At 41.3% G+C, this 18,559-nt stretch overlaps 2 protein-coding genes across 9 annotated transcripts in view; one reads left to right on the top strand and one right to left on the bottom strand.

Annotated features, from left to right (window-relative positions):
* The window catches only part of kcnab2a (potassium voltage-gated channel subfamily A regulatory beta subunit 2a), an 84,594-nt gene extending 79,383 nt beyond the window's left edge, over positions 1 to 5,211 (top strand). For all 7 annotated transcript variants that reach the window (XR_010666410.1, XM_020628956.3, XM_020628955.3 and 4 more), the window contains one exon: positions 1,108 to 5,211. Coding sequence is in view for 6 of the 7 variants with exons in the window: in XM_020628956.3 (XP_020484612.1) it covers positions 1,108 to 1,197 (90 nt within the window). In the remaining variant the exon portion in view is untranslated. The remainder of the gene's footprint in view (positions 1 to 1,107) is intronic.
* A 136-nt stretch (positions 5,212 to 5,347) lies between these two features.
* Positions 5,348 to 18,559, bottom strand: part of megf6b (multiple EGF-like-domains 6b) — a 66,545-nt gene continuing 53,333 nt past the window's right edge. For both annotated transcript variants that reach the window (XM_065954715.1, XM_065954716.1), the window contains 23 exons: positions 18,378 to 18,506; positions 17,374 to 17,508; positions 16,398 to 16,532; positions 16,175 to 16,300; positions 15,938 to 16,069; positions 15,434 to 15,562; positions 15,190 to 15,321; positions 14,604 to 14,732; positions 14,386 to 14,514; positions 13,952 to 14,080; positions 13,737 to 13,865; positions 12,036 to 12,164; positions 11,775 to 11,903; positions 11,044 to 11,172; positions 10,743 to 10,874; positions 10,522 to 10,650; positions 10,261 to 10,389; positions 8,973 to 9,101; positions 8,714 to 8,842; positions 7,668 to 7,796; positions 7,436 to 7,564; positions 6,526 to 6,654; positions 5,348 to 6,195 (listed from right to left, as the gene is read on the bottom strand). In XM_065954715.1, the coding sequence (XP_065810787.1) occupies positions 6,131 to 6,195; positions 6,526 to 6,654; positions 7,436 to 7,564; positions 7,668 to 7,796; positions 8,714 to 8,842; positions 8,973 to 9,101; positions 10,261 to 10,389; positions 10,522 to 10,650; positions 10,743 to 10,874; positions 11,044 to 11,172; positions 11,775 to 11,903; positions 12,036 to 12,164; positions 13,737 to 13,865; positions 13,952 to 14,080; positions 14,386 to 14,514; positions 14,604 to 14,732; positions 15,190 to 15,321; positions 15,434 to 15,562; positions 15,938 to 16,069; positions 16,175 to 16,300; positions 16,398 to 16,532; positions 17,374 to 17,508; positions 18,378 to 18,506 (2,921 nt within the window). In that variant the 3' untranslated portion in view covers positions 5,348 to 6,130. The remainder of the gene's footprint in view (positions 6,196 to 6,525; positions 6,655 to 7,435; positions 7,565 to 7,667; positions 7,797 to 8,713; positions 8,843 to 8,972; positions 9,102 to 10,260; positions 10,390 to 10,521; positions 10,651 to 10,742; positions 10,875 to 11,043; positions 11,173 to 11,774; positions 11,904 to 12,035; positions 12,165 to 13,736; positions 13,866 to 13,951; positions 14,081 to 14,385; positions 14,515 to 14,603; positions 14,733 to 15,189; positions 15,322 to 15,433; positions 15,563 to 15,937; positions 16,070 to 16,174; positions 16,301 to 16,397; positions 16,533 to 17,373; positions 17,509 to 18,377; positions 18,507 to 18,559) is intronic.

The raw sequence follows: 18,559 nt of genomic DNA, 5'->3' as shown, positions 1-18,559 counted from the left end.
ATCCGGTTTCATCAGGCAGCGATTTCGTGCCTCCAAGTTTCCTCCTCTCCTGGGTACAGCTCGGCCTCTTGGGCACTTTGCTGCCTCACGCTCGGGTGCTTCACTGTACCGAGTTAATAAGGTCAGCCGAGTATCAGTTGCCGTGGGGATTGGAGACGAGTTACGGCCACTTCCTCCTCTCCTGATAAGATGCATTCCTTTAATGGGGTTTTCCACCGGTGGGGGTTTACGTCCTCTGCTCACATAATGTCTGTCCCGCTGTAAAGAGCACTGCTGCACCTTTCTATTCTAATGTTCTCTGTATTCTCCTCTGTGTGTGTGTGTGTGTGTGTGAATGTGAACACACATTATTATACTAAATGTCGTTATGCTGTGTAGCTTCATGCCCTCAGCACATTTTATTGATATTTCAGTTTGAAAATGCTAAGCTCACATTTCTCAAGGGCCTCGCAGTTTTCCTTGGACTGGGAAATATCACGTAGTAGACCCACAGTCCCACAGCTGAACACACTGTTTACATCCAATTACTGATTTTTTTTTCTCATAAGACAAACATAAGAAATTAGTTGTTATTGAATATCGTCTTTTCAAAGAATCTAAACTCTGTCTTGATTATTTTAAAGTAAACTATAGTATTTAACTTTACATGAATATTGAGGATTATCAAAATAAATCAATCATAATAAAAATGTACTAGTATAATAAGTATTTTACTGCATGAAATTCGTATTTTTTGATCATTCATTTCATATGAAAAAAGGAACACACATATTTCAACTGGTGATGAAATATTTTGAATTGGTGCTTATTGCTACCCTTACCTCAGAAAAGCAACTGATTAACTTTTCCTTCACATTATAAGGTATATTAATGTAATAATTTACATGAACATAAAGAAGGTACTAAAACTAAGAGTCTCCAAAGTGAATAAAAAAATGTATCAAGGTCGTTATGCTACATTGAAGTTGTTGCTCTTTCATAAAAGCATTTTTTAGTTCTTGATGAAGTAAAACAAGAAGTCAATACATTTTCACCTTTCAATGCCATCCGGACTGCATGATGTTTCACTGTAGAACATGTTCACTCCTTGTTTCTCTTTTGTCTCAGGTTCTTCCAAAGCTGTCGTCGTCCATCACACACGAGGTGGACAGCATCCTGGGGAACAAGCCGTACAGTAAAAAGGACTACCGCTCCTAACGTGCAGAACGGCCCCGCCCGGCAGGGCTGCACCCGGGCTGCAAGCTGCAGCGCCCCACCTTTGCCTGATCCTCTGTTTGCTTGAGCTTTTACTGAGTGAGACCCTGGCGCATGAGTCTGGCCACACCAAGGCCACCCAGGGCATCTCATTTAGAGTCACAGGGATAAGATAAGAAAAAGGAGGAAAAAATACAGTCACCTCCACAGGGAAGAAGGGATAGACAATGAAAGACAAGAAGTGGATGAGAGGTTAGGGATATGCGCTCATACTTAAATCAGTTATACATCCAATTCAGCTGAACATATTTTCAAAAACTTAGAGAAAACTATCTTTAAAAAAAAAAAAAAAAAAGCACACGCTTGCTTGGCAGCCAGATTTCTTCTTTTTTTTTTTTTTTTGCTTTTTTTTTTTCTAGAACTGAATGCAACTCAAAAGGAAGAAAAAGTTCATACTGTACGAATCTAGGAGAATACTCTGTTGCACATGTACCATAGCCATGCATTTGTTCTCTGGGCGTTGTGTTTACAAACACGTGTGTACTGTACTTAGTCTGTCAAGGTTTCTCTGGAAAAAAAAAAAAAACTCTTTGTTTGTGTTGTTAACATTATCGGTGTACGAGCCTCTTTGTGGGCTTTAACAATCAGCACTTTAGTACGGTCAGAACAGGTGATGGAGAGTAGTTTCAAGGAGGGAAGAGGGTGGGGATTACAGCAGTCATATCTCACAGCCATTGCACTATGGATTCATATCGCCTCCTGGTGATTCCCTCTCCTCATGTTTTTTTTTAGCCTGATACTTTGACACTCCTGGAGGAGAGGGGGGTCTTCTATCTCAACCCGTGAACGTATGTCATGATGAGTCAGGAGCATAGGCCGACTTGACAGGGCAACTTGTCTGCCACTGAAGAGATTAGTAATTTATTCATCCTAATTGAAGTGGCATGAAAATCAAACGCAGATTAGAGAGATTTTTTTCACTATTCTCCCAGGCTGAGGATTAACTGAACAGAAAGTGGGCATATCACTGCTGGCTCCACATCTCATGGAAACTCCTCCTTGGTCATATTTGTGTTCAAGCATTTTGCCTTATTTACAGTTCCATCGGACTGTGCTGCGGGCTTCGGCGTAGATGGCTGCCCCCTCTTTTCTAGCCCGCCTGGTCGTGTGTCCCCTTGTAAGCACGGGAGCACTGATTTGTGTCATGAAGAGGCGGTGTTTCCAGTTGAATCAGTGGGCGGCAGCAGCTCAGGGAACAGAGCAGGTGGTTTGTAGTTGTGCGTTGGCGTGCACACGGTCAGGAGGTCGTATTTACTCGTCTGTCTTTCGTTCATGTGTGGACACTGGGAAGGACCAGTGACATTTTAGCGTGGCTCGAGCCAAAGATGATCTTCTTCTTCTTCTTCTTCATCACTGAGTGTTTCACTCTCACTTCCTGCAAGATTATAGAAACTCATCTTAACGCATGTGCTGTCCAGCTTGTTATCTATCTATGGGATGGACTTTACTCCATATATATCTTTACTTGACGATGCTCTTATACTAATAAACAAATACGTCCTTCATATACAGAATGCATAGTAAAGCTTTCCTGCTTTAGGATCGGTAAGGATCGTTTTCAGGGGACGTACAACCTGAGACATGTCAGAAGTACTAACGCAAAAAAAAAAATTTTAAACCACCCTATATCATTCTCTCACCTTTGGGTGCTCTCTTACTGTGATTAAAGCACAAGTGGATAGCATGTGATACATCCTCAAAGCATGGACCCTCTTCTTCACCCAGCGCATCGTACAAAACGTACGGGACAAACAAGGTGATACTACTCCGCTTACTAACACGTGTAGATAAGAAATCTTAACCAACAGCTGATGAAGTTTTTAATCATAGCAAAAAAATACTGATGAATAAAACTGTCATATTAGTGCGAGTGAGGACGTGAATGAGATGTAGAGCTTCTTATTTGAAGGAGATAATCAAAGCAAGTGTAACTCTGAAGGTGTATGTTAACGAGCGTTACAGTCGAGGAGATTTTAAACAACAGCAAAGTGATTCAATGTCCCTGCTGTTGATCCTGTTTGTGTGTCCGTCTCTGTGTGTGTCTCTTGCTTTAGTCTGTCGTATAAACTGTTCCCTGTATACATTTTGGTTTTTGCTGTGACTGAGTGAATAATATTGGTGCAAGTTGATGTTTTCAAAGAAGACAAAAAAAAAGAAAATTAAAGATAAGCAAAGAAAATTCAAATCATTTGTGGAGTTCCTGTTTCACAATGTTTTTATCTGCAGGGAGACGGGAGGAAGTGTAAGACTTAAAGGGCCAGTTCAAACATTATGGGAAGAAGACTTTCTCGCTTGTCTAGAGTTAAAAGAAGAAAAAAAAAAGATTCTTATCAGACATATCTGTATGTTAGAGCTGGCTAACTTAGCTTAGCATGAAGACTGAAAGATTAGCGGAAATGCTAGCATGACTGTCCTGAGGTGACAAAATCCTGCTCTTCTCCCTAAGCCCGCTAGTTAACCAGTGATATGTTGAGTGTTTTATTTAAACCTAAACCAAAATGTAAAAACAATTTAACGTCTCCATGTACCAGATTATTTGTTACTTTGTAGGGAACCAGCAGAAACCCAACCAAGGAATAGTCGTCTGTTAGCTAAGCAGTTTGTCTTTTTTCTTACTTCACTTCTTTTTACTGTAACAACTAGCCAAAGATAATCGCAACACTTAGTCTAGTGGAAGCTGTATAAAGGAGAAAAATCAGTACCAGAGTAGGTGACACGTTGCTTGTATGAAAAGCTGTCACTGTTTCTTCTTCTTCTATGTGCAAAGTTTAAATTGCATTTTCAGAGAAGAACTAGAAGATACTAAAGATGTTTCAACTTTGTTTCAACAAACACATGTTCTGAATCCCAAGATGCAATTTGTTAGTGTCCCATAGAAAATGGTCCTGCTTAATTTAACATTACCGAAACAACAGAAGGCAGCAGAGCTCTTAGGACCGGGGTGGGGAAGCTTTTCAAGGGAGAACTTGTAACAGCCTATTGTTGTTTCTCCACTTTATTTCTTGCATGATAAAACTAAATTATGTACTAAGTCTCCATTTCTAAGCTTCAGAGGAGCTGTTACAGGTGTTACCTTTGAACAGAGCCAGGTTAGCCGTTTCCACTTCTCCAGTCTCTATGCTAAGCTAAGTTAGCTCGTAGGTTACAGAAATGAGAGTGGTATTATCTTCTTTCACAGCAAGAAAGCAACAGATCTCTTTCCAGAAATGTCAAACATGTCCTTATTAAACGGTATCGCTGTGCATTTAGTTTGACCATCAGAGTGATTTCACACTGTGCTGACCCGCCCCACAAACATCTTGTGGTGTTTCAAGGATTCTGCATGTTGTAGAAATATCTGGTCGTGTTTCAAGGCTGACGTGTGGTCACCTGGTGTCCTTTCCTGTGTAGGATAAAATCATGCTTTAAGTGTTCAAAGTTTCATCAGATTCGCTGTTCTGCCATTCAAAATGACAAGTTCAGAGATGAAACCAGAGCCACTGATAGATAGAGCTTATTTTACAGAGGGGTTTAGGTTAAACAGAATATATTTTTAGGTTTTAGCCTTGAATGCAGTAGAGAGAATTCAAAGAACTGTTTTTATTTTTCATCATGCTGCATTTTTCCTATCGGTATTGTGTTGATTTTGAGACTGACTAAAAGAAGCAATTCTTTGTGTTGTATGGATAATGAAGATGATGAGGAATGCTATGAAGCGAATGAAACAGAGGGCTGAATTCACTCTGAAGATGACGTCATGAGAGCCTGGTGTCTCCTGTACATAGTTTGACCTTATGTATATAGATTTCTGGTTGTGATCACCTCTGCCTTTTTTTTTTCTCTTTTCTTTTCTTTAGTTTCTTTTTTTTTCTCGCAGGCGTTGCTATCTGCACTGTGCTTGAATATGAATTTAGACAGGATGTACAGCTTTGATCTTCAATGAAAATGAAATAATGATAAAATAAGAATGGTAAACAAGCTTTGTGTGTTTGTGTGTGTGTCTGTGTGTGTCTCTTTAATTGGATTCATGTGTGAAAACTACATTTGTGGTTTTTACTTGGACTGTAGATCTGGTTGAGCTCCAAAGTCTTTCATCCATTTGGAAACAAAAAGATTCATTTTAAACATGAATTATATTTAAATGTGAAAAACTGTGACATATAAATATGAAGCAACTTATACACAAAATCAACTCAAATGAAAATATTTAGACACTTAACCTGGGACAAGGTGCAAATCAAACCATACATTGTGACCATACATTGAACTGTTAAAGTCCAGCTTTCTTTTTTAGACATTTAAACAACAGTTTGTGCGCCTTATGATTTTACACGATAAAATAATTATTATACATATCTTGTTGTGTTGTACGATTAAGCTCCATAGCACCATTGTAATGAAGGGAGCACCTCATACTGTGTGGATGTAGAACAACTTCATTATACGGGTAAGTTTGAACTATAGTTTCAATGATTACCTCACTGTTAGAGGTTTCATTTGAGCTTAAAAGATGATTATTTTATATACAGTACCTGTTTAAGGTGTTTGAGGACAAAATATTAAACACAAAACATGAAAAGTGCAGCACAACCACAGTCTCATCACACTGCACTCTGTGGGTCTGATGTTCCACTAATCACGATGTACCAGCGAGGTCAGACGGGGGAAAAAAAACAGCTTTCAGAGTTCAAGTGACATTTTGGCCAGTGAAACAAAAAAAAAGTCAGATCCAGCTCAGGTCCAAACATGAAACTGCAGTTCTCATTAGAGAGTCTTTTTTTTTTTTTTTTTTCCCCTCCATGTAGGTCGTCCAGCTGCCTGCTACAACTTGCTCTCATTCACTTGAGTCACTTCAATAAAAGAAGCTGATCTGTTCCAGTTTTTCGTCTTCCAGGTGCTATAATGAGTTGTCGTGTTGTGTTTCTCCTCTGCTGCTGCTGTGAGAGAGGCGAGGAGGTCCACCTGAGGAAACACACACACACACACACACACACACACACACAGAAAGAGCTGTGAGTCAAGCTCAGCAAACGTTCATATTGGATCAGAACAAAGAGAAAGTGCGGCCTCTGCAAACACAGACGAGAAGTGAACAGTGTCAGCACTTTAACTAGTTATGGTTTCTTTTTTTTTCTCAGTCAGCTGAAACCTCACTTCTGTTCTGACTCCTGATTCAGCAGGGCTCGTCACCTGCCGGCCTTGTGTGTGTGTGTGTGTGTGTGTGAAATGATGAAGAGAGATAAAGTCAGCAGGGACACGTGTCAGTCATGTCAGTTTTGTTCATTACTGCACCTTCTTGACAGTAAAGTCCAATCCAGCTGTGCAGGCAGGTGCAGCGGCCGTTGCGTGGGTCGCACTGGGCCCCGTTTTCACACTCGCAGGTTTCTGAACAGTCTGGACCGTAATGATTCGCTCTGCATTCTGAACAAATCACAAAAATGAACGGCTTAGCAAACTTATAACAGATATACTATAACAGATGTGTTTTTGACATTTGGGAACTCTTTTTTTGTAAATGTGAAGCTAAAGTTGATTAGCTTAGCATAGAGCAAGCTGCAACCTCTGGTGTTGAAACATGAAGCCAATCAGTACAGTACAGAACTGCAGTTCCTTGAGCGTCCACTTGAGGATGGCTCTTAAAGATCCAGAAGTCCCATACACACCCTCTATTAAAATGTTGATGTTAACAGCGGACATAAACATGTTTACAGCCTGGTACAAAAAAAATAGATAATGGATTAAAGAAATAGATTGGTATAACTGGTAGTTACTAGATTGACCGAAACTCTGTCAACACTTTACTCCAGTACAACCCGCTTCATTAATTAGATGTTGGGTTGTACTAAATCTCAGTTCTTTCACTTTCAGTTAAATGTGTGGGTCATTTTTTTAATTATAAACTGTACAATGTAGAAATCTTAAATAGATCTTTATCCATAGATTATTTCCCCATCCTTGAGAGAAAATATAATCTAGAACATCTGAAAATGATTTCAGTGCTAAAATCTTCTTTAACCCCTGGGCAAACAGTGCCTGGTTTAGGTTTCTTTATCTTAATAAGCAACCTGTACATATTTCATATTTCTTATAAATGAAACACAGGAGAGAGTGGGCAGAGTTTAAATGTTCTCAGCTTCTAAGAAACGATCACACTCCTGCTTGTGTGCATGTTGGTAGAGGTAGAAAATCAACAGAGTATTACCTATGTCACATCTTGGTCCAGTCTTTCCTGAGTAGCAGAAACATTTTCCAGTCACAGGGTCACACGGAGTGTCGTCCTCACAGTCGCACACCTTTGAACAGCCGAGACCATAAGTACCCTGTTCACACACTAAGAGAGAGAGAGAGAATATTATCACTAAGAGGAAAAACAGGCAATAAAATATCCTAAATCATGTTCTTATTTAGAGTGAATCCTCAGAGAACAGACTAACCTCTGTGGCAGCGGGACCCGTGGCATCCTGGAGGACAGATGCAGTGTCCCGTCACAGGGTGACAGGATGCTCCGTTCATACAGTCACACTGCTGCTGACACAGTGGGCCATGGAGACCAGGAGGACAGGCTGAGGATGAGAGAGACAAACTATGACATTCAAAGCTGATTGTCATACTTAAGCATGTTCTCACTGGTTTTATAAACAAGTGTTCACATAAAAAAGTTATTCAGTTATTCAAAAGTTATTCAGGATGCTGCAGTGTTCTGGGTGATAAACACTGAGTACTAATGTAATTGTAATGCCACACAGTGATCAGTATTACACAGTGTTAGGAAGGTCATACATTCACTTTTTACTTGTTCTTCATACTTTGACAGCCTTGCCTTCTTTTCATTTCAGAGTTGACTTTAAATTATGAAAAGATAGACCAATAAAAAAATAAAACCTGTTATGTTTATAAGAAACTCAAACCTACCACAGTCACACTGATATCATTTCTGTTCCTGGCTTTTTTACTCTTGGTGCATCACAATACATTTTACATACCAAGGATTTAAATCATATTCGATATTTTGCTAGCGTCTACAAATGAAAAAGTTCAAATCATGTTCTGACTACAAATATTTGTAGTTTTCTCTTCCGCTTCTGTGATCGATTACTCCTGCCTTTTGTTTTTATCTAATTTCAAAACACCTGGGAACTGTAGCTTTAAGAAACCTTCCTCAAGCTGATTTTTAATCAGTGATCTGGTGATGTCATAATTATTGCTAAAAAAAAACAGCAAAAAAGGAGCACACTCGACAGTAAACACAGTTTCAGCTGCATGACCGCAACAAATCTAAAAAAAAGACAGTACACTAAATGTTGACCTAGTGCTGAAACACATCCGTTGTTGTGTTGCTGTTCTTACCCAGATAAAGGAAGCTTATAAAAACTTTTCTGTATCTTTATGATAATATTTGCTGGCAGCAGGAAAGTGAATGTGGGATTGACTCAAAATAAGTCGCTCATTTTCATTCTGGTTCTTTGTGTTCAGTTCTCACCGTGTTCACACAGATGTCCATAATATCCCGGCCCACACTGACACGTCCCTGTCACTCTGTCACACGTGCCGTTATTTTGACAGGTACACGTCAGCTGGCAGTTTGCACCAAATCTGCCTGCAGGGCATTCTGGACGACCAAAAAAATAAAAAAAACATGACCAACTCCATGTATGATTCTCTCAGCCTGATTAAGATAGTCATAGAGCAGAAGCAAATATGTGTCTGCATTAGGAAACAACAAGAGTGTGTCTCATCACCTTTTTCACAGTGTGCACCAGTCCAGCCCAGACCACAGGAACAGTTTCCAGTTGTAGAGTCACACACACCTCCATTACTGCAGTGACAACGCTGCACACAGTCAGCCCCAAACCAGCCTGGAGGGCAGCCTGATTACCAAACACACAAACATGATTTATAAAGAAGAAACATTCTGCTTCTTACAATTATACAAACACAGGGTCACAAAAAGTTTAGTTTTCTCCTTCTGCTGATTTAAAATCGACATCCTTCGCAGCATGTTTTTTGTGCCTTCAGAAGGAGCTCTTTGCTGCCCTTCATTTTTGTACAAGAAAAAACAACCATGCTGACTTTGAAATTGGCTGAACTACCCGATCCCTCATCGTAAGGAGAGAGTCTGCATGACACTAATGAAAACCTGCACAGAGAAGTCTGAACTTGAAAATGATCACAGAGATCTGTAGTTATTCTTAAAGGTCAAGTGGTCACAGATAAAACAGAGATGTCTGTCCTGTAGTTATTATACAGATAAAACAGAGATGTCTGTCCTGTAGTTATTATACAGATAAAACAGAGAGATGTCTGTCCTGTAGTTATTATACAGATAAAACAGAGAGATGTCTGTCCTGTAGTTATTATACAGATAAAACAGAGATGTCTGTCCTGTAGTTATTATACAGATAAAACAGAGAGATGTCTGTCCTGTAGTTATTATACAGATAAAACAGAGAGATGTCTGTCCTGTAGTTATTATACAGATAAAACAGAGAGATGTCTGTCCTGTAGTTATTTTACAGATAAAACAGAGAGATGTCTGTCCTGTAGTTATTTTACATTCGATCCTGGTGTTTAGAGGCTCGGGTCACTTTTCTGAAGCAAAAACTGTAATAATCATGATTGATGGTGACTGGAGTGTCACCAACACACATAAAGAGGGGGTTAAACAAAGGCAGAGCTAGAAAAAGATGTCATTATTATTGTTTTATTGGCATGATCTCTGTAATACACATACTTTAGAAGTATAACGAAATTCAGAGTGAAAACTGGACTGTTCCTCCTTCCTTCCTCACGACAACTGTTTTTGATTGTCATATAGCTATATTTTATAATACATGTCATTTCACTTTCGATTCAAATCACTAAAAATAAATCACTCATGTGGAAAGAGAACCATTGAGCCAGCTTTCAGTAAAACATTTGTCTCCTACAAAGTGTAATTTTGTCATCATTACTGTAAAAACACCACCAAAATAGCAAATAAATATATCAATCAATTCAAAATGTATCAAAAAAGTACTGTCTCCTCACCCTTTCCACAGTCGCTTCCTCTACGTCCGGCTTCACACGCACAGCGGCCAGTGATAGGATCAGTCTGAGCTCCATCTCCGCACAGCGCCGCCCGACCACAGTCGACTCCGTATCGTCCAGCTGGACACGCTGTGACCACACAGGCACACACACACACACACACACACACACACACACACACACACACACACCAGGAAATGATCACCCAATACTGTCATTCATAACAAGTTCATTCAGAAATGCAGTTCTATACAGACTCACTGATGTTGCAGCTTGCTCCCATGAATCCTGCAGGACACTCACAGGCTCCAGTGGACGGAACACACTGTCCTCCGTTTTCACACTGACACTCTCTCTCACAGTTCGGACCATAACGACCATCTCTGCAAACTAAAGAGCCACATGGAATAGCAGAGATTTAGCACGTTTAAAATTACTTTTATTTCCATGTTTGAGAGATGTAAATCTGCTGTTTTTCATACTTTGGTCACATTTGGGGCCCTGGAAACCTGGAGCGCAGTAACAAGATCCGAACACTGGGTGGCAGAGCTGGTTAGTCTGAGAGCACTGACAGACCTGGTTACAGTTTTGTCCAAATGTACCTGGAAGACAAGCTGAGGGAGGAAGGGACAGAGGGAGGGAGAGGGATCACATGTAGAGTCTGTTGGTCTGTTGGGGACGTTCTTGCTTTCTGATTCATTATAAATACATCAGTGAACGTTTTATTCAAAGCAAGAATGAGTTTAGAAATGCGTCATCATTTGAGAGCAGAATCTCCCTCACTCTGTTCGCAGCCGTTTCCTGTGAATCCAGCAGGGCAGCCGCAGTCTCCGGAGACATGGTGGCAGGATGTTCCCTGAGCGCAGCTGCAGCGCTGCATGCAGCCTCTTCCAAACGTACCTGGCAAACACGCTGAAAGGAGACGCATAGAAAAGATCGTAGGCGCTTATGACTCATGAAGGAAATACGTTCGTTTTGTTTCTTAATTCTTTGTTACTTCACAATCTAAAGAATTTGTTTTTATATCGATTTATTTTTCTCATTAAAAAGGTAAGAAGTCCCACATAAGCAAAATTTTGAAAAAATAAATAAATAATGAGAAAACATTTCATAAGAGAACAATCATATTTCTGAATTAAGAGGGCTTATCTTAATGTTTTACACACTTTCAATACACCCTGTCCAAAGATCCTCTATTAGGATCAAAGTAAGTGGAATAAACAGGAACAAACTCGCAGACGGAGCAGCACAGATGGGCTCACGGTTCTTTTATGTACACGTAAAGAAGAGGCATTAGCAGGAACAAAAGGTTTAACAACAGTTTAAAGGAACAACAGTTTAAAGGAAATAACTGTTAAAATGAGATATTAATAAGATATCAACTGCATAAGTCAGGTTTCCTCTACAGTTGCTCACACATGCAGATGTGAAAAATAAATCAGCATATATATATAAAAGGAGTTTATTGAAGTTAAAGGACAAACTCTGTCCAGCAGAAGGTTGCAGGTTTGTACCTTTATCACAGAGCTTTCCTCTCCAGCCGGGCGGACACTGACACTCTCCTGTGATGTGATTACATGAAACTCCGTGCACACACTGACATCTCTCCTCACAGGCCGCACCAAACAGTCCAGGATTACAAGCTGAAAGGTGCAAAGTGGAGGTTAACAGTAAAAACACACACATTAGCAAGTTGTGCAGTCTTCAAGGTGCGGCTGATCCCCTGAGGTTACGGTTGTTTTTGAAGGGTTCATTACTTTTGCTCGCTCTCTAACCTTTCTCACAGCGCTCTCCGATCCAGCCGGCGCTGCAGCTGCACTGTCCCGTCTGTCTGTCACACTGACCACTATTCTCACACTCACACCGCTCCTGACAGTCCTCTCCAGACCGCCCCGCTACACACTCTGAAAACACACAGAGTTCAAGACAAAGACAACAGAGCCATCGTGTGAATCATACACAAAAAGGAAATATTGCTGTTTTCTATTCCCGCTGCGGCCTGCAACATGTTTTTTATCCCATTCACTTATAGTTTGATAAAGTACAGAGTCATTATTCGGGGGTAGGAGCCGCAGAGTTCAGTGCGTAAAGACATTCCAGTGACAGGATTAGAGGTTTCCTGAGTTCGCAGAGGGTCCTGGCAACGGCACAGACAGACGTTGTAACAGTCACAGAGGGAGGATAGAGTGTGATGTGGAGCTCAGAAGAGAGAAAGTCATCGGCCGGTCAACAGAGATTTTACAGAGCAGAGTCGCCTGTGGTGCAGAAACAATCTGTGCCAGACTGTGGGTAAAAAACAGATGAGCTCAGGCAGCAGACTGAAGTTAGACTCATGTATTTCCTGAGCTCAGTGAAACAACCACACAGCACTGCTTTAATTGTTTACTGCAGGGGTCAGGTGATGTTGCTGTGCTGCAGACCTGTCCAGACTTTATTATACATGTGTAGGTGAAGATGGAATAGAGCTACTGTATGCTCAAGTGAGTCTTCATCAATTGAAACTTCAATAATAAAACATGTAAAGGTGGGAGCATGTGTTGTCCTTTTGGCTCTGATATTGTTGTCCTGTGTAACTCCAGTGTTTTAAACATAATAATCTGCTTTGTGATTAAATGGTTAAATGTGTGGTTGGGCTGTATGTGTTAACATTAAGTAAACACTGTGATGTAAATAAATGAAGGGTAGTAAAACATGATTGTATTTCCATTATTGTGGTTTAAGGCCGATCATATGAACATTTCAATTTAAGAACTCAAGAGTAATCAACATGTTATCTTTCCCACAATAAACAAACTTTGACATTCCAGAAAGTTAATCATGAAGTCTGCGATCTCTCCTGCTGCTAATAGCAAACACTGTAATTCTAAATGTAATGTATTGATGTGAGCATAAAGATTTAAGATAAATAAACCTACTAAATAGCATGTAGGTTTGTGTAAAATGTTGGACATGATACGTTATCAGAACAAATGTCTGTGCTGACAAAAACCTGAGAGCTTTCACATCCGTCCAAAATATGACAACCTTTAATATTCGACCCCTTCAGAAAAAAGTGCAGAGGACGAGAGAAACATTGAATGGATGAAATTAGAAGAAGACATGCACAAGTTTCTGCATGTTGAGAGTAAAATGCAGCAGCAGTTGATGTTCTTAACAGAAATATGTTTGTTGTTTTTTTTTTCATATCTGTAAAGATCACACAGCTACATAAATCTGGCAGGATAAATATTCAAAAAATAACTATGGGAAGAAACCCCTGATATTTCATGTGTGCTTACTCTTTGAAATGTAATTAAAAGAGGTTTAAAAATGTGAAAAATAAAACGGGTTAGACTTTCACTTGTTCCCTTTTCTGAGTATATGATTATAAATGTTGGCCAAAAGTTCAAACATAAGAAGAATACGTTTTTCTTTCAGTGATCTGTCTAAAGGTGGTTTCTGTGGAAACTCTTAATAACAGAACTTCTGCTTCTTACCCAGTTCACACGCTGCACCCATCCATCCTTTAGCACATGTACACTTTCCGTTGGTTTTGTTACAAGTGGCTCCGTTCTGACACAAGCAGTGCTGCCGGCAGTCAGCGCCATAAAAGCCTGCAGGGCACTCTGGGAGAAAGAAACACATACAAAACCATCCTGAATGAACCTGTCGTATATATGATCTCTTTGGTGTGTGTGTTGTGTTTACTGACCTTCTGTGCAATTGGGTCCAGTCCAGCCCGGCGTGCACACACACTGTCCACTGGCCGGGTGGCAGATGCCGTCGTTACGGCAACTACAGGTTTGGTTACATCCCTCCCCAAAGGAACCGGTCGGGCACGCTGCCATGAGAGGGACAAACAATATGATTACCTCCTCATGAACTCTTCTGATCAAAAGTGGAAATTCCAGAGTCTGGAAAGTGATCACGGGCGCTGCTCTCTCATGCGTGACTGAGCTGGGTTTTCCCAAATAACTCTGAAACCAAGCAAGTTTTTTGTTGCACTATGAGTCAGAGAAACAAAGATGCTCTCTGTGCTTTGATGCTGCTTCATACATGTCATGTTATGGACATTCAGAGCCTCTCATTAAACTTCTCATAAAACAGGAGTGATGCCAGCACCTGTCCACTGAACCTGTCACTCACTCAGGTTGCAGAATGAGCCGATCCAGCCAGCAAGACAGGAACAAACTCCGCTCAGGTGGTCACAGCTCCCGCCATTCAGACACAAACACTTCACCTGACAGTCGAGGCCGTAGAAACCCTGAGGACATGCTGAAATACACACATGTACGCGAAACTTCCTGTTAGGAGCATGTATTCATATTCCTAAGTGAATTTGGCTTTGTGATTGAGGAGCCTACGTTTTTCACAGAAGGTTCCGGTCCATCCCACCAGGCAGGTACAAGCTCCGCTCACATGGTCGCAAAACGCCTTGTTATCACACTGACAGTGATGTCGACAGCCGAGACCAAACTTACCTGCTGGGCACTCTGGGGGAAATGAAACACACACAGTTTAAACTTACAGACTAGTGATGTCATGTTTGGTAAACGTTGCAAATGAAAATGAACAAATTCTATAAGAGAAAAAGACTGGAACAAGTCCATTGTATAAAAGAGACAATTATAATCAAGTACAAATGCAGAGTTATAATTTTTACAATCATCTGGTGGGAGACCTAAGAACAACACTGCAGAATGATGCACCATGAATTTTAATTCTCAACAGTGTTTCAGTCTTCAGACCTTAATATCAGACCGACACAAGTTAAATAAAGTTGTTTTATTTTTGGTTATTTAACGGTCAGATAAATTGTTAATATAATAATAACATTCACTTGAAATTATCTATGATGAAAGGTAAAGATGCACACAGTAAGTTGAAATAATGACCGGTTGTTAACACTTTGGGCTTGAAATTTGTAACTGAAAAGTCCTATGAACATACTCTGATGGCAGTGTGCTCCAGTGTAACCGGCCTCACAGTTACACTGTCCCGTCACAGCGTCACAGCTGCCGTCTCCGTTCCTACAGTCACATGTTTCTGCACAGTCAGCGCCCCAGTGTCCCGCATCACAGGCTGCAGCAGAGTCATCATGTTTTAGCATCAGATATAAGAAATGACAAACCCTCATAGCATTAAGAGATGATCTTTTATATTATGATAAAGAATGTGTTTACAGCACTGTTACCTTTCCTGCATTGGTGTCCGGTCCAGCCTAGAGCGCAGGTACACCGCCCACTCACAGGGTCACAGCGAGCGTTGTTCTCGCACACACACTTCATCAGGCATCCTTGACCGAAGCGTCCACCCGGGCACGCTAAGCAAGGAAAAAAAAATCTCAAATGCCAAGACTAATGTACCATAACCAACTCCACCAGATCTCATGGAAGCAGAGCAAGTTCCATTGACAGTTTTGGTTCTTCTGATTCAGCTGTCAAGGGATGCTGTCGGAGCCAGCGGTTGTTTAAAATGGAATAAAGCTATTCCTCCAAAATGAAAATATGTTTGAGGTTTTTTTTTTCTATGCCGCTGAGAGGTTTTAACCTCCGTCTTCTGACATGTTGCTTTATTTCTCGTCCAAATTGCACCGCTGCAACATTTCCATACTCCACAGAGCTGCCATCCTCCTTGGTGGGCTCACTGTTAATGCATGTTACTATGGTAACTAAGGATGCACGGTGTTAATACTTACTGCTGTGGCAGAGTCTGCCCATGAACCCTGGAGCACAGATACACGACCCGTTGTGTTTATCACACACGCCTCCGTTCTCACACACTGGGCAGGTGAGTTTGCAGCCCAGACCCCAGAAACCATCAGGACACACTGTGATTTAAAAAAAAAAAAGATATATTCACATTTGTTACATTTATCATGGGGATGTTTGCAGTGATTTAGCACTCACATGTAAATACAAACATCTGCACTCACGGTTCTCGCAGTGATCTCCTGTCGTCCCGGCGGGACACTTGCATTGTCCCGCCACTTTGTCACATGGGGCGCTTGTGCAGTTACAAGGATGCACGCAGCCCACTCCAAACCTGCCGTCTGGACAGTCTGACACAGGACACACACACACACACAAGAGAGAAGTTTACGAATAGAACTGAAGAGAAAGAAGACCTAAAGTGTGTCTCGTGTGGGGGTTTCCTACCCTGTTCACAGTTCTCTCCATGACGTCCAGGAGGGCATTTCCGTTGGCACCCTCCAGCCACGTGATCACATGACACTCCAGGTGGACAGGAGCACTTCCTCTCACAGCCGGCTCCGAAGGTTCCGGGGTTACATTCTGGGAGACAGAGCGGGAGAGAGAACTCATCATATTAGGAAAAATAAACATGAGAAAATGAAAATCAACCACTGAAAAAGTGGCTAAAGTTTTTTCAAAATGTTTTTTATGTCTCCCATTAGAGGTGATCAGGCTTTTTCTCGACTGACTCATTCTGTAAATGTGGACAGGTCTGGAGCACTTTAATGAGGATGAAGGAAAAACAAAATGGACTTCTCTGCAGCTAATGTGTAGACTGATAAATATAATCGTCTGAGTGTTGCTGATTAATGCACCAACACACACTGGAAATATAGACAGAGGTATTGATATTTTATTATTTGCTACACTGGACACTGGATTTCAGCTTTTATTAGTGATGTACTCGGACAGTTCTCTTCTGATGCTTTGCTGCACCTTGTGCTGCACTGGACTGTCGTCTACAGTTTACAACTCAAACAACACATCCTGCCCTCTGCTGGTGCCCTGGTGGAACGCATTAAGCCTGCAAAGAAGCTGAGAGATATAGCAACTCAAGCTTAGAACATCACACAACAAAACTATTGCAGTCTTGTATGTATCATCTTAGAAACTTTAGCCAAAATATGTTCTTTTTAAAGCTTTAAAGATACAGAGCCCCTTAGCCCTGAAGCTCTGGATTGAGCTGCCGGAGGAAATCAGGTCAGCAGACACAGTAACATCTCTGCTTCAAACATACTTTTATCAAAGAGCTTGAGATTAAAGACATTCTTATTGTTTGATTATGTTCAAATAAAATCTCCAATAAAGTAATAAAAAAAATAAAAACTTCAGTAAATGTAAGTTAAGTCTCATGAGCAGAGCATCGTGACCTTGCACACACCTTCCTTGCAGGTGCTGCCCTGGTAACCGGGTTTACACACACATGTGCCATGGCGACGATGACACTCAAGTGTGTTCTGCTGGACACACTGACACTCCTCGGAGCAGCCTGCGCCAAAAGTCCACTTAGGACAAGCTGGAGGAAGAGAGAGAGGAGACAGAGGAGACAGGGGAGAGAGAGGAGAGGGAGGAGAGATAGGAGAGAGAGGAGACAGGGGAGACAGAGGAGACAGAGGAGACAGAGGAGATAGAGGAGACAGAGGAGACAGGGGAGACAGGGGAGACAGGAGATAGAGGAGACAGGGGAGACAGAGGAGACAGAGGAGACAGGGGAGACAGGAGATAGAGGAGACAGGGGAGACAGAGGAGAGAGGAGAGAGAGGAGACAGGGGAGACAGAGGAGAGAGAGGAGAGAGAGGAGACAGGGGAGATAGAGGAGACAGAGGAGACAGGGGAGAGAGAGGAGAGAGAGGAGACAGGGGAGATAGAGGAGACAGAGGAGACAGAGGAGACAGGGGAGAGAGAGGAGAGAGAGGAGACAGGGGAGATAGAGGAGACAGAGGAGACAGAGGAGACAGAGGAGAGAGAGGAGACAGAGGAGAGAGAGGAGAGAGAGGAGACAGAGGAGAGAGAGGAGACAGAGGAGAGAGAGGAGAGAGAGGAGACAGAGAAGACAGAGGAGACAGAGAAGACAGAGGAGACAGAGGAGACAGAGGAGAGATGATTTTACATCGGACAGTTCACAGAGAGAAACATGATCAATCACAGCCACGATAAAAGTAAATAATATATTCCTGTTTTTTTATTTTCTTTTTTATTATTGCAGTTTGATTGTGAGAGAAATGATTTTTCTGTATGTCCAGTACGTATGACAAAATTGACATTAAAGATGACTGACTTTGATAAGCTTGTTTTATTGTAAACTGATGCTTTCATTGTGTAAAAACACAGTAAGTGTTTTTATAATCCTGACATTAGGGTTCAGTGTGGTATGGTTTGACATACGGAGGTGGCAGAAGCGTCCGTAGAGTCCAGGATCACACAGACAAGCTCCATAGGTCCGATGGCAGCGCCCGTTGTTAGCACAGTTACACTTCTTATTGCACTGCTTTCCATAGAAACCTTTAGGACAGCCTGCACAGAGAAAACAACTCAAAGTAAACTACAGAAAACAACAAAGGAGATCA

Source organism: Labrus bergylta, chromosome 5 (genome assembly GCF_963930695.1).
Source record: "Labrus bergylta chromosome 5, fLabBer1.1, whole genome shotgun sequence".
Classification (NCBI taxonomy): domain Eukaryota; kingdom Metazoa; phylum Chordata; class Actinopteri; order Labriformes; family Labridae; genus Labrus; species Labrus bergylta.
This window is presented reverse-complemented; position numbering and strand designations above follow the sequence as displayed.